Source organism: Nomia melanderi, chromosome 14 (assembly GCF_051020985.1).
Source record: "Nomia melanderi isolate GNS246 chromosome 14, iyNomMela1, whole genome shotgun sequence".
NCBI classification, from domain to species: domain Eukaryota; kingdom Metazoa; phylum Arthropoda; class Insecta; order Hymenoptera; family Halictidae; genus Nomia; species Nomia melanderi.
The window spans coordinates 5,915,202-5,930,610 of NC_135012.1; the positions used below are offsets into that span (position 1 = coordinate 5,915,202).

Here is a 15,409-nt window from a genome sequence, read left to right on the forward strand (position 1 = left end):
TTAATAGATTGCTTTGGGTGCAATTGATTTTTTGAGTACACTGGAGGTGAAGATTGTCTTCTTCGCGCGGAAGTGAAAGTTCAGGGATGAAAATTGAGGGTGATTTCTTAATATACGATTACAGCGATTGCAGATGAGGGAAGAAGAAGAAAAAGACAACTGCTTGTTCCGCAAAGTCGAAATTAAGGGTGTTTCAACCCCTATCGTCGGAAAAGAAAGCCTTCGACTAACTCGGATCTTTTGAAAGAAAAATCGAGTATTTTTCATAAATGTCATTACGTAAATATTGCCGATGTTATTATGCAAACGTGAACTTTGACTTCGCGTTAATAAAAAACAGATCGAAGTCGACAAACGCATCAATCGAGAAAATTGATCGATTCCGGTGTCGATATCCGTGTCCGGCGGCTAGAAAACTCGCGCTCACACGGGAAAGGGATAAAAATCGCGCGCCTTGAACTTAACCGTGGCTCGCGACGAGGGAGGAGCGTGCGTCGCGTCGCCTCACGGCCATTTTTGCGACAGACCGGGCAAAAAGGGCCTCGTGGCCACCAAATTTGGAAAGCCGGCCGGGCCCGGGAGCGGCCTTTTACGGCCTCCCGGCCACCAATGGCCGCCTTCAACTTGAAAATCGAACAGCCTGCACGCCCGACTCGTGTTTTAACGCCTACGACACGTCTGTCCTTTTACTCGACGCGTGTCCCCTCCATCACGAACATTTTCAGCCCGATTAACGTCAACGGAATCCACGCGAATGCGACCGAAGAAGAACAATCGAACGCGCGACCGGAATATCAATATTTATCGCTCGACTTTTACTAAAGCAAAATCCTTAACGAGCACACGTTTTTCACTCAAATATTCTTCAAACGGTATGTTCATTCTCATTCTTATTTGTGCTAAATAAATTCTACCACCTTTCGTTTCGATGAATTTATTAGGTACCGCAACTCTCCGGTGACTTTTCGCCAATGAAATTAAAATCAGCTCCAAGGAAAACCTAAATGAAGGAGCGTACGACCAAAAAATTAATCCTCATCGGAGAAAAAACTGGCAGAATTTCATCGCGGTACACGCGAAGCGGATTTTCGCTCGGAAAGCGGAATCCTCTTCCGCGTGCTCGCAACCGCGCGGCCGTACACAATGTTTTTCTTACAATTAGTTAAACGAGCCGCATTCCCCCGCCATCATACCCGTCTGAGGAGCCGACGGGGCTTTCCCGAGCGGAAAAATCAACACGGCCAGTTAATTTCATTCAGATTTATGAGAATTAATGAACGCGGCACGGATCCCTTAATTTCCTTTCGCGGCGTCCCGTGACCGCGGTCCCACGAGTTTTCTGCCTTCGAGGGAAGGTCGTCGACATCAGTTCCAACAATGTTGAACGGTCCGAAAGAAAATCAAACTTCATTTATTCTAATCTTTAATTTCGAAAGACGACAGTTATCAAACATGAACAATGTAATTTTAGAGAAGCAACCGGACAAGTTTGAACTTAACGTTAATGCACCGAAGGAAAAAGAAATTTTCCCTTAAAGTTCGAACGCGATAAAATGGAAACTGCTCCAGGGGAAGACGAAAAGTCCAGTAAAAAGCGGCGACTAATGTCGAGCTTTCCGGTCCGTGGTACCGGCAACGATCAACGCTTACGGCCGCCGAACGGAAAAGTGGTGAGACAGGACGAAGGGGAAATTGGTTGCACGTTGCACTTTCAGAGGACTTTTTGTCAGTCAGTCCTCCCGAGGAGCCAATGAAGTTCTCTTTCGTTCGGTCGTTACCGAGCCCTCTCCTCCGTCCGCGTTCCCGCCGACAGGTAAGAAATCCCGGGCAGAATTCGCGCCATGCGCTCTCGGGAATATCGCGAACGAACGATGACAGAAAAGACTTTCGATTCAACGTCCAACGAAACACCAAATCTATCCTAACTTTGTTTATAGTTTATTCACTCTCTATAAGAATCAAACCCGTCGGACTTTTAAATAAGAATGTCGATCGTTAGATATCCAAGAGATCCAAGTTTTTTCAAACTTCCGACAACCGAAGAAACATTGTTTCGCGAAATAATATTGCAGTGGAAATTCGATAAAGAAGTTTCAACGTTTCCTTTCTAAGATCCTTTACGGATAAAAGGCTTGAAAGTAGCATAAGCCATCAGAGGCAAGGATCAGACGTAGAAGAATGAACAGGGTCGAATAAAAAAGTCGTGGCTAAAAGTCGCGGAGCGGCACGGCTCGGCTATCGATATCCCCGATTACCATAAGAATATGGGAATCCCTGGTTGACCTCAGATCAGGGGAACGATTGCCCGTAAGCAGGGCAATTAGTCACGGCCTTATGACCCGCGTGCGCGCACGTTACACCGCAATTATTCTCATAATCTTCTGTCATCGCGTTTTCCAAGTAATCGTCCGCATTAAATTCATCTCCGCGGTTCGCGTAATCGCTACCGGCCGTGCAAGCAGAAGGGAAACAGCCGCCGAACCCCGAAACGAGCGCAGAAAACTCCACCGCGGCGTGTGTACACACAATATACATAATTAAAAGAGGTGCTCCGCTAACTACCGTGGCAATTACACGTTGCAACATGGGGATACCGGGGGTTCATCTCGTCGCCTTTATTCAATTACTCGCCGCGCTTGGCAAATCCGTGCACCGTAAACTTCGCCCATTTTTTGCCGGACGCCTTCTTTCACAGTTTCCTCCTTGCCGCGCTCAGCGTTCCGCTTCGAGACCGAAAAACTTCAAAAACTCATCGCTTCGAAATACCTCGCGCTTCACCGGCTTTCGAACGCTGGACACGATCCTCGACGGTTCAATTATCTTTTTAATCATTTTGGAAACTTCTTTGGAATCCTCTGACACCGTTTCATGTTCCGCGTACCTTAATTTTCTTCAGATTTCAGCGTACAACCGTTTGAGACCGAGTCAACGATGCAAGTAAAAGGATGTAGAAATGGAAGTCCTTTGTCAGACCGTGAGAAGATTACCAAATCGCGAAAATACGCAACGAGGACACGCAACGAGGAAATCGACGGATAGAACGGGGCAACGCGTTGCTACAAGGAAAAGGAAGTCGGAGTGCAACGCGATGCACGAAAGACTAGTTTGTAACTAGTTCAGCAATTTCGTAAGAACTTTAAATAAAGATTTCACCCGCTTCCATTGAATTTTCTAATTTTCCCCACCGCATCGTCTCCGTGGAATTCAAAAATAACGCGAGTATCGTTTTTTCCAGCAGAATCTCCGGACAAAATTGCCTCAATGGTCCCGATAACACCGCTTTTAGCGACATAACGAGTTAACAACCGATGCCTACTTAACAATTTAGCGCAAGCTGTAATCATCGAAAGCCTGTCTACGGGCAAGAAACCATTCCTTTCCATCGAAAGTAGCGACACACGCGCCATTAAGCCCCTTTTTTCCGCTGGCCGAGGAGAAGCATCGTTTACGGCTATCACATTGTCCCGTTTTTTGTAGTTCGCTCTCGCAGCTTCCTGTGTCCGACTCGAACGAAAAGGAAAGACGAAAAAAAAAACCAAAGTAAGATAAAAGGGAAAAATAGAAGCAACCTGCGGCGGCGTGTTTTTTTCCATTCTCCGCGGTTAATTGAAACGTTGTTCGATCAGTGGAGCGGCGCAAGAAAACGGGCGCGATAGAGACGGACGAAAAAAAAGGAGGCGAAAGAGGAACGCAACGCGGCCGTAACACGACGCTGCCATCCGCGAAAGAAAAGCCTGGAAACAAACGACGCCGTAACTGTCTATCCACCGCGATTATTTCCATCTGGGTGACTAATTGCCGCAAATTATTATGATCGATACGGGATCTTAATCGCCGGTGGCCACAAAGTCGTCGATGTTACGTTTAATCGTGGTCGTTAACCGGTAAAGACCGCGCGCGCGCGCGTTACGCCGCCATTAACGCCTCGGCTAATTATCATTTCGCGCTAAGATAAAAGTGCCTTCGGACAACCTTCCGCCGACGAACAGGACAGAGAACACCTATTACGCGATATCTCTCGTCACGCCACACCTTGATTCACTCTCTCTCTCTCTCTCTCTCTCTCTCCCTCCGCGCGGCGTCCAGGTTCTCACACCGATTGATCCGCGATTTTTGCCACGAACGGCCGACAAATTGAAACGATAAATAAAACGCGACGAGGGAAACGAAAAGCGCGGGGAACACTGGCGAGGCCGACGCCGTCGTGCCGCTGCTGCTGCTGCCGTTTGGCCTGTTAACGCGTTATCGATCGACCGAGGAGAACCGTGGCGCAGAGATCGGCGATCCGCTGCCAATCGATTTCCACGATCGTGGCGGACACCGTTACATTCCAGCGCGGCAAAAAATCGCGAAAAAATCCCCGCTTTCTAGCTCGGTCAGCTAGTTTCAAAAACCGTTCTCCGAGAGGTTCCCGCTCGCTCGCTCTCGCTGCGAGACCCGGCCGCGTCCCGCGAAGCATTCGCGACTTTTTACCAGCAAATCATTTTCACAGGTTGACACTTCGGATTATTTTCTTGCGCGCCGCGCAGCGCGGAGCCTCGCGGAGCCGATTCCGGCCGTTTTTCTCGCCACGTGGCGAGAGGGGCCGATCGAGACCGGGAGAAAAAAGAAAAGGAGCGCGGCGATCGGATCGGCGCAACGATTAATTACAAAGTTGCCGGATCGCGATACAAACGCGGCGGGGATAGAACCACCACCTCATCCGTGAACGATGCTCGGTTACCGTCCCGCCCACCTTTCTTTTTTTTCTAATGAACTCCCACCGTTCCTTTTTTTTTCCAATGAATTCCCTCTTTCTTTCCTTCCTCTCGTGAATTTCACGGAATCGAGCAGAGGAGGAAGTTGCTCGGATAATTGGTAGACACTGTGGCGACTGCGCGGCGGTTTTCACGGTGGAAATTCTTTCGTCGCGGTATTTTCTGTTCAAACGATTGCCACGATGCATTTTGAAACTGTCCTGTTACGTCCATGACTGTTCATTGTGGTTCCGTGCTCCCGCATTGCAGTTGCTTCACGGAGAAATTCGTGGGGCAATTCTTTGGGTAATTCGTCTTGGGTATTGTTACATCGAGTTCCGTTTGAATCATTATAATTTCTACCTCGGTATCTTCTTATTACTTATATCCTGGATTCGTGTTGTTCGCTTCTTGTCCCGTTTAGACTTCGTTAGATCCCTAACGCTTTATATCCAAAGGAACACGGTCTTTTCTCGTAAGTGAAGGAGTGAATTAATTAATTAGAATCTTAAAGAAGTGAAGTCTTCTAACAGGGAGTGCCTTCTAATTGAAGAGACGAGCGGATCGAGGGACAACGAAGCGAAGGGGCACTCTATCAACGTTAATCGAACCGCATTTCACGCTATCCCCGTCCAGTTCCTGTATTGTCAGACATTAATTACTGAAACGCCGCGATAATTCATCCCCGGTGGAGATGCAAATAACACGCGGAACTCCGTTCAACGCGATGAATGTCCGGCGATTAACTTCCGACGCGGCAGGTTCGCTGCTAACGCGTGATAATCTCGATATTAATCTTCGTCTTCGGAGACGCATAACGCCGTTATTGTCTCCGCGAGCATAATTCGCGAGCAAGACGAACGGCACAAAAAGGATCGACCGAGAGTCCGTTTTGCTCCGCGTGTTTTTCGTTTCTTTTTCTCACGGTGCGACGAGAAATGGAAACAGAAGCGAGATTGATCGAGCACCGGAATCATCGAAGGAATCGTAACAGTTCCTAATGAAAAGTCGGCGTCTCATGCTAATCCGCAGGATACGATCTCTACCTCGTTCAATATAAATCGAACCGATTAATCAAATCAGTCGTCGCTCGAATAAATTTCGTGACGGTGCGCCGATGAAACGCAGAAATGCAACTCGGTTTCTTCGGGGATGCACCTACAGTCCGCGATTAATCAACGAACGTCTCGGTAAGCTGGCTCGGTGATTTAACGGCGACTTCGTACTCCAATTAAGAAAATGCTCATCGGTTTTCTAATTATGTTTGATTTACTAAGGGCGATCTTCTACGATGACCGGGGTAAAAGTGTTTCTTACGGTATCGTTCTCGTTAATCATAGAACACCGATGTTTCTATACCCAGAACGAGACCCTCTGTCTTTTACAAATTGTTCCTGGCAAGAAATTTAAATTACTAAACGTTGCGAGGCACTTTATGAGATGAACATTGTATTCGAGAGATTAGTTTTCTACGAATGAGTAATATTTAATGGAACAGCTTGTGTCAAGGCTGACGGACTAGTGGAAAACTTTCTAGCCAGCTTCGTCGACGAAAGGATTTTCCTTTTTCATAAAAATGTGTATCGCGACTTGCCGCTGCCCTTCGTTTCTCCGCAATTATGTCAGCGCTTTGGTATGAGGATTCGCTACCGAGAAACAACGTCGCGTTGACGAATAGCGAGAAAAATGAGACGCGGTTTCCGCCGCGACACAACTGGAATCGGAGAGTATAGTCTCTTTTTTTTCTCTCTCTAAACGCGGGAGTTTCCAGGAAAAACTCGAAACCTAGACGGGTTTATTCGCGGCTAGAACGAAGCTGTTTTGAAACGATCGACGAAAGGCTGTCGGATCAGTGTCTAGCAAAGGTTAAAGAAAAAAATGGTGGACAGCAGATAAACAGACGTGTTTTGATGGCGAACGGTCTGCCTTTTTACGTACATCGTGATACAATTTGGAAACGATGTAACGCGAGGAATACTGTTGGGTGTTATTAAAAACTACGAAGTCTAAGGAACATAGTCGAATTAAAATGAATGAGCGATGCGAAACGCACGCCTCGATTGAGCTGATAGAATATTTATAGACTCGCGATAATATAGTCGCTGATAATACTGTGATAGATCGAATGATAATGCTATTATTAGCAGTCTGTAAAATATAGTCTTTCCTTAATTGGAAACCGACGTTAAAGAAGCAAACCTTAACGTTAAAGTTATTAGATTGGACGAATAATTAACGGACAGTTTGATCGATTAATAATTCAGTATTAGCTTCCACGGCTATATTTAAAAGAGGAGCAGCCTGAAGAAGCGTGAAGTGACTTCTTTGCGCCACTAAAAACCGTGCTCCAAAAGTATGGCCGGCAAAAACGGACCGCGTGAATTACTACGTCCACGAGAAAACCAAAAAAGGGGGCATTTCATTCATAATCTTGTACAAAACCCACCATTGCATAATACAAACCCAATAGCCCAGCAGTTTTGATTTTCTGTCATACATGACCGCTTATAAACGGCAAACCTTTCGAGCGTCGGATACGGATCGCTCCGTTAAAAAAGATCACCGTTTGCAAGATACATGTTAAAACAAGAAAAAATGATTTCTACAATCTATAGAGTAACGTTAATCCCACAATTTACCCTCTTCTTCGAACCCCAATCTTTTTACCCAACACATTTACATTCCACGGAAACCTATGTCTCTACCTCTCTACAATTGCAAACAATTTCAACCATCACACCTCGCGAACATCGTTACACTTTCAATCTCAACCAAAATCTACCAATATCCTCTAACTGTGAAGTCCTAGATCTCAAGAGTCCAGAACCCAACACGGCTACTAAACTACAATTATATATTATAATTAACATTATAATTAAAATATAAACAATCTAAACTTAAAATACACCACTTATTCTTCAATTCCTAAACATTCTCAATCCTTTGCCTTCTAAACAAATGAAGGCATTGTTACAATTTCTATCTTAACAAAAATTTATCAACATCCTCCAACTCTAAAGTCTCCAATCTCAACAGAGAAGCCGATATAACTACTAAATAATAATGAACATTACAATTAACATTTAAACAACCTAAACTTAAAGTGCATCGCGTATTCTTCAATTCCTAGACATTCTCAATTCCTCCCCCTCTAAACAAGTGAAGGCATCGTTACACTTTCAATCTCAACCAAAATCAACCAATATCCTCTAAGTCTCCAATCTCAAGAGTCCAGAACCCAACACGACTACTAAATGATAATTACCATTACAATTAAAATATAAACAATCTAAACTTAAAGTGCATAACATATCCCTCAATTCCCAAACATTTCCAACCCCTCCCCCTAAACAAGTGAAGGCACCGGCTACCCAACAGCCCAGAGCGATCCCGATCCCCAGCCCTCAGGTCCAAGCCTTTGGCCCCCGAAAGAGCGGGCCTAGAGAAAAATGCGGCGAAAAAAGCGTGGTTTCTCCTGACTCACCTTACTCTGCACGTAGTCGAGGGCCAGCATGCAATCCGAATATCCGCTCTCGGTCTTGATGGTGGTGCCAGCTTGTCCTGGTCCGGTGGAGCAGAACCCGGAACCAACGACTCCGACGGGGCCCCCGAGTCCCGCGGCCGCCGCCGCCGCGACGCTGTCCCGGTACCACGGATACATACTTCACTGAACCAACCCCCGACAAAGTCACTCCGACGAATCTATCCCCTCTAGGAATAAAAGAACCACTGACCCGGCCGAGTCGTACTCGAGAAATCGTAAACGGTCCCGGGGTGCTAGGTCGGCCCGATGACGTCACTGGGTTCACTTCCGTCGCACAGCCCTACGGGGTCTTTAAGACCGCTCCTAAATCGTCCTAACTCTTAATACAAAGGGATAACCCGGTATCCCCTAAATGATGTTCACCGCGTGCTCGACAGCGTCGTCCCGTTTCCAACGCATTTCACAACCGGAACACAAGGATTCGGACCGTACCGATGAGAACGTACGTCTGATACGTTCGACTAGCGTGGTGTAACGCCGGCACGCGCCACCACGTATACAAATCGGCTAAAGGTATACCCGGTGCTAAAAGTAAACAAGCCGCGTCCTCACGGAGACAGCGTCAAGGGTGAACACACATCTCCCGTGTTGTGTTTCCCCCGTGGCCGCGACCTTCTAGCTTTAGTCCCTCGACGATAATACAGTTTCTATTTGAAAATAGACTCTCCTCGTCTCGTCTCGTCTTTCCTCCTTCTCTCTCTCTCTCTCTCTCCCTCTACCTCTCGCTCCGTCTGCGTCTCTCATTTGACTAGATTATTCCCGCTGTTTTTGTCCCCCCCCCCAACCCCGCGAGCGACTCAAGTCTGTCTCTCTCCTGGGTAACAGTTAACGTGTTCCTAGAACCGTACAATATAATTCCGTACGCTAAATATCTGTATTGCACACGCGTGATTGCACTCCGTTCGTAACTTGCGGCACCAACTTCGACTTACTTCGATGGTCCACGAGTCCGCGGTCCTCTGTCCCTGTCGACCGCGCCGTTCACTGTCATCGCACGCCTCGCCGGCTCACTTCGGTCCGCTCCTCTACTCGACGCCACGGCAGAAGACGTTCCGCGTGGGTTCCATGACCCCGTCCGTGTCCCCTGCCGATGAAATCCCTCGAACGATCCGCTCTCGGACAACACCTGGCTCGGCTACCAACGGGTCGTCGAGATAACCTCCACCGTGTACGCGCGCCATGCAGCGACGCCGGCGACGACCGGTCGCATAATAAATAACCTATACGGGCCGGCCGCCGGTCTCTGTGTACGTTTGACGTTTCACTAGCGCGACGCGGACGAACAGGTCCGCGGGGACGACGGTGACGCGACCGCGGCCATCTTAACCGGCGAGGAGAAGTGGCGCGAAAACCGTGCCAGCTCGGAAAATCGCTGGTGCCTTTTCGAACACGCTCGTCGCTGAGATATATCCCGCGCGGTCGATCGCGCCTTGACGGTTCCTTCCTCGATCCCCTCTCGCCGCGGTGATCTCGCGTGACGACGCCTTTCCTCTTCGACGGGACGACCTGGCCCTTGATCGTCTTCCTCTTCCTCGACTCTGCCCCCGCCTTTTTCCCGGTCTCGTGGTGTTTTTTTTTTGCCTCGACGTGTCCAAAGGTGAGGAAAAAACAGAACCGACGGGGCCCGGAAATCGTGAACCGTGGACCGCGGACGCGGTTTCAGCACTGACGCGGGAGTCGCGATTCGAACAACCGTTCGGCCGTGCTCGGACCCACTCGGCCGCGATCGGATTCTCTCCGCGCGGATACATCGCGGCCTGCTCGTGGCGCGCGCGCCCGGCAGTGGGGGTAACGAGGCAACGCGGAGGGAGCGATGGCGAGGGTGGGGAGGCGGGCGGGTTTTCTTCTGGATTTCTGTCTCTGTTCAGGAACCCCTTCTCCTTTTACCCGGGATCCCGTCCTTCTCACTCTTGCCGGATTATTTATATAATTTTATTAATAATGATGACGATAATGAAGCAATTAGAAAGATAATAAAACCGGCGACGTGCGACCGGCTCGCGGGGGAGGGAACGGAGGTGAACGAGCGGAGGATAATTGTGGAAGATCGGCAATTACACAGGGTTCGGCGAAGTATTGCCGATAGCCGGTGGGTTAATTGAAGTAATCGCGAAGGTGGAATGGAAAAGAAATTTAGTAAGAAGGGAGTAAGATCTATGAGTAAGAAGAGGATTGTATTTATGGCGAGTGATTGAATTTTGATTGGTTTTTTGAAACCGCTGCCGGATCGGTTGTTCAAAGTTGAGTTTCATTAGTGAGCCGATGAGAAGAAGTTTGATGATTGGTGGCTGGAACGTTCTCCGCAATGAGAACCGACTTCCTTACTTTATTTTCTGGAGTTTCTGTTCTAACTATCGTATTTTGCTTTTCTCGCGGTAAATGGATCTTATGGTTTGTGGATTGTGGTTTAGAATGTATTTTACGTCAATGTGTACGAAACACATTCAGGAAATAGTCAGGAATCTATTGGGGTTGAATATTTGACTCAAGTGTATCGAAAAGGAGCTCTATTAATTAAATTTGTTACCTGAAAGAGAAAGTTCTTACTAGTTTTCGTTTGAAGAATTAATTCTGAACGTCTAGTAAACGATATAGATGACTGAATTATTGGAAGAACTTGTTTTGATGTATTATTTAAGCAAATAACACGCCACAGGAAAAACCATTCTGAGCGAGCAAAGGTTGTTCGGTTTGGTGAACACTGACCCGGTTCAACTTAATTTCACGCTGGCAGTCGCGTCAAGGAATAGGTTGGAAAAGGTCACGAGCATCGCGAAGCATCATGCAAAAAGCCGCCCCTGAAACGGTCCACGAATTCCTGGGGAATTTCTTCGTAGGAAGGGAAAAAACGGTCCCTAGGATAAAAAGTCACCCCATCGAGACGAGGGGTCGGTGGACGCGTACACAGAAATATCTCCCGAACTAATCTGGTCTCGTTTGTCTTCCGCTCGTCATTCGTCAATTATTCACAGTTTCGAGCGTCTCCGAAGAACCCGAAGAACACTCAACTTCCTTCCGTGTTTACGCGGAGTATAATAACAGACAAGAAATTAACGTAACTGGATAAAAATAGAATAAAATAGAATAAAAAGTGTAACCTCGAACGATCGTTTCCGTTTAATTCGCAACCTTTGCGACCGTGATTTTTAAACTTGAACCTTAAACGTCCCTCTGGTCTGTATGGCGATAAAAAGGCATCCAGCAGGAAGCGACGTCATCGACCCCCGCGGCGTGGTCCAGAAAAGAGCTATAACCACAAATCTTATCGCCAAGGGTGGAGGCAGACCAGAAGGGGGTTGATGGTCACGGTTACAGGGTCACTAGACTAAAGATGTTCCACTTTCTTAAGTGTCCGCAGTTAATGTCGCAGCTGTTTTATAGGTCAGTTCTATTGAAGGAAATTCGGGGTGGATCCAATGAACCCTGGAAAAAGAAGAAGTACAGTGCGAAGGTTAGAAGATATATCCTTACAGGTTCTCGCAATTACATTTAAAATTTTGCAACAATACAGAGAATCTTGCATAAATTTAATAAACATTTTCGATACACTGTTTGCACCCCTATTCATTCCCACAGTTGCCAACTGTCTCATAAGGACACACGAGTCTACAGTCTCCGCAAGGTTCCAACCCGTCCAAATTTCTTCGCTTTTTGCCTAACAGTATCAGTTTGAAGTGCGCCGACTTTAGAATCCCTAGCACACCCTGAACCAACCGTTTCAGAAATTCTTCGGAGCTCGTCGAAAGGACCTAGGCGAATCTCGCGGTCGTCGACGACCCCCGTCGCGTGCTCCAAAAACAAGCTATAACCACAAATCTTATCGCCAAGTCGCGGGACCAAGCAGAAGAAGACGCGAGGGGGTGGCTGGTTAGGTTCAAGGGGGAGTTTGTCCCACCTTCTGAGCTACCTAACAAGTAGCCTGTAAGAAGAGCCGTTTCGCCCGGTGATTCGTGCTCGTAGAGCTGCCGGCGGCGTCGTTGCTGCCCGAAGGAAAAACTGCGACACGGTTTTTCGGCCAGCGAGAGACTCCCTCGAAGTTCAAGGCCATCCTCGAAGAAAGGAGAGGGGCGCTTTTTTGTTTTCTGTCGCTGGCTCCGCGACGAGAACGACCAACAGACCGACAGACCCGGCTGGCCGCCGCATCTAGCTCTTCAACAGACCATTTTTTCGACACCTGTTCTTTTTTGGCTTCCACCGCGACCCTTTACGAAACGCTACCGCCGTGATGCAGAGTTGAATTGCTTCCGGGACCATTGGGAACATCATCAATCGACGGAAACGAAGGAAGTCATCCGGTATTTCGGAACCTCTTTCGATGCTACAGATACTGAAGATAAGAAGATACACGCGATAAAATTCGGTAGACACAGACCTAACTGAAGCAGCAGCTGAAGAAGTCCAAGAAGAAATAGGAGGTTGATATACCTGATACGTTTAGGAGAAAGAGCAACGAGGAATTTCAAAATGGAAGGCACACCGACGCGCCCGAGAATTCATATTCCCGTCATGAGTCCCACGCAGCGGAGGAAACCTCTCCGCGAAACCCTGGAAACCATCGTCGGCATTGATCGAGCGAGTTGGTCCAGGATCGCGGCCATCTTCCGCGCCGGTTTTCACCGACCAATCGACCGGACGAGCCGGGCGAAATTTGAAAAATCCCGGGACGAATCGTCCGGATGGTGCTCGTTGGTCGGTCTGGTCGGCCATGTTGCCACCGACGGGAGGGGAAGAGCAAGGGAGGGCGAAAGAGGCGGCCGGCCGGGTAACAAGAAATCTTGAAACAGAGCAAAAGGGTGGAGACGGAGATTAATGAGAAACGAATCCGGAGAGGAGAGAGAGAGAGAGAGAGGAGAGAGAGAGGAGAGCGGCAAGAGGATGGAAAGGAAGATCGGTGGAGACTGTTCGAACCGATCCTCGAAAAGGGCTCGCCATGTTGGAAGGGAAATAGACGACATTCCCGTGTCATTGGCTCAGGTCAGGGTTAGACATCGATAAACTTTTCCAGCTAAGTTATTTCTTGTCCCGGTTCTCTTTGCCTAGATGCTCGGGCAGTTTTCTTCGTCCCCGGAAAGAAGGCTCCGAAGAAACAGGAGGAATTCTTTTTCCCCGAAGCAACAAGATACCTTTCCGAACCCTTCTTTCTTTCTTCATTCTTCAGCGTTACCTGGCGGTCTTATTGGATTATTCGCCGCCCCCTGGAACTCCCGTTTCGGCAGAAAAGGGCGTTCCTTGATTATTCGATTACGATTCCACGGGAATATTTCGCGGGGATAGCAGGCACTTCGCACGCACGCCGCCCATTTTTTCCCGACCCCTGGCAAAGCCACGAACCGTTGATAACGGTGATCTGCGGCCCCGGTCGCCGCGGAACCCATGCATAATTAATTAAATGGATATGCAGTTTCGATTGTAAGCGATGGCGAGAGGCCGGTACACACCCCATTCCTCCCAGAGGGTTGGGTTGCTCATTTAGAAAATGAAATTGCACGAGAGGGCGTGCACCCACCCCGGGAACATGCGCACCTCGTTACATCATCCCTCTAGGTATACCGGAGGTCCATCGCGGTTCGATCCTCCTACGAGGATCTCTCTCTTCCCACGGTTCTCTGTGTCGCGAGGAAAATGGAGGTATTTCCGTTGATCGTGTACATCGACGTGTTCACCATTTTATAAGCCGCTTCGGGGATGAATTTTCTATGTCTACTACCGGCAATTAGATTCTCAAATGCACGTGAAAACAGAAACCGAAGCTGAAAATTTGTACCTTTCTCCAATTACAAACTGTACTAAGATTCTGGAACCCCAGGAAGTAATCGATGAATCTGATGTTTAAAATTCTCATGGACCCTCAGGTTATTTCTCAATGATGAAACATCAAAGAAATAAAAATCTGAAAAGTCTAATGATCCTCAGCAAACATTCAAACGCTTCAAATTCCTGATCAGCAGCATCTGATCGTCGAGTTCAGACAATTGAGTTCGAGACGAGCCAATTCCCAATTACCTTTGAGCTACGGAAAACGATTCTAGGGCGGGAGTGCTCGAGGCGGCTCGGTCGCAAGAGGAAAACCGGGGCGGAAGAAAAACGGGGCCATAGATTCGGTCCTCGTTGGAGGATTCCTTTTTGCCCGGGTCTCGTGGTACTGCGCGCGGGAGGATCCTTCGCAGATGGCGCAAGGGCCGGAGGACTCGTGATTAATTAAAACTCGTTTCCGCGGCTTTCGTGCCGCGAGGAAGACGGGAAACACGCGACGGGGGGTTCCGTAGTAGATCCGTAGACTCGAGGTTTGGACCAGGACGGCCGGCCGCACCCCTTCGCGCGAGGGGTTGGTCCTTCCGAGGAACCGTGCTCCTGCAGGTCCGCTGCATGAAAAGCGGCCATGCGCACCTCACTGCCATCATGAAACCTTCCCCCCTCCACCAAGGGGTGGAGGAAGGGTCGATGCTGCCACACCTGTGCAGCTGCAGCTCGTTGCTCGGGGTGCTAGTCCCGGGTAGGGGACGGTTCCCGGCACTGATGTTGATTTTGAGGCTGAATAATGGGGAGACCGTAGAAATCGACGCCCCGAGAAATATCCATGATTTCTGCAGTTGATGCGGACATCAATCGGGGACTCGTTTTTTGGAAACTCGCTGTTACCGATAAATTCACTGGTGTCGGTGATAAATCCCCGCGAACCGGGGATTCCCGCGGGACGTCGCTGGAGATTCTTCATACTTTCAGTTTACCAGGATTTTCGATCAGGAATTCTTCGTTCAATCATACTGCAGAAATCTTGGCAGCCACAGTACCCAAAAACCACAGCGTTCGGTTGGTAATGCAACAAAACTCGGGGTGGAAAGAAATTCAAGCATCCCCCGGCTTCCGTTGCATCCGCAACCAAGATTTCCTTAGACGCAACTAGAACAAAGGGTTGACGGGAAGGGAAAAAGCATTTCCCTCGGGAAGAGAGGACAAAGGGAACGCCTCGATTCGAAGCGACGCAGCGGAAAGCTGCGCAAAAGTTGTTCGCGACAAAATATCGTTATCACCCAACGACCGAAGTGCATCGCGGTTTCGGTGGGCCGAAAAAGGGTGCAACACCGGTGGCCAAAGGGGAAGAGCTTGGTGATTCGTCGAAGACGAGCAC

At 48.4% G+C, this 15,409-nt stretch overlaps 1 protein-coding gene across 1 annotated transcript in view; it reads right to left on the bottom strand.

Moving 5' to 3' along the window:
* Positions 1-9,994, bottom strand: part of LOC116425695 (zinc finger protein rotund) — a 229,993-nt gene extending 219,999 nt beyond the window's left edge. Inside the window, exons 1-2 of the mRNA XM_076373514.1 lie at positions 9,213-9,994; positions 8,221-9,116 (exon numbers count right to left, since the gene is read on the bottom strand). Of these exons, the coding sequence (XP_076229629.1) occupies positions 8,221-8,397 (177 nt within the window). The 5' untranslated portion in view covers positions 8,398-9,116; positions 9,213-9,994. The remainder of the gene's footprint in view (positions 1-8,220; positions 9,117-9,212) is intronic.
* Positions 9,995-15,409: the final 5,415 nt, after the last annotated feature.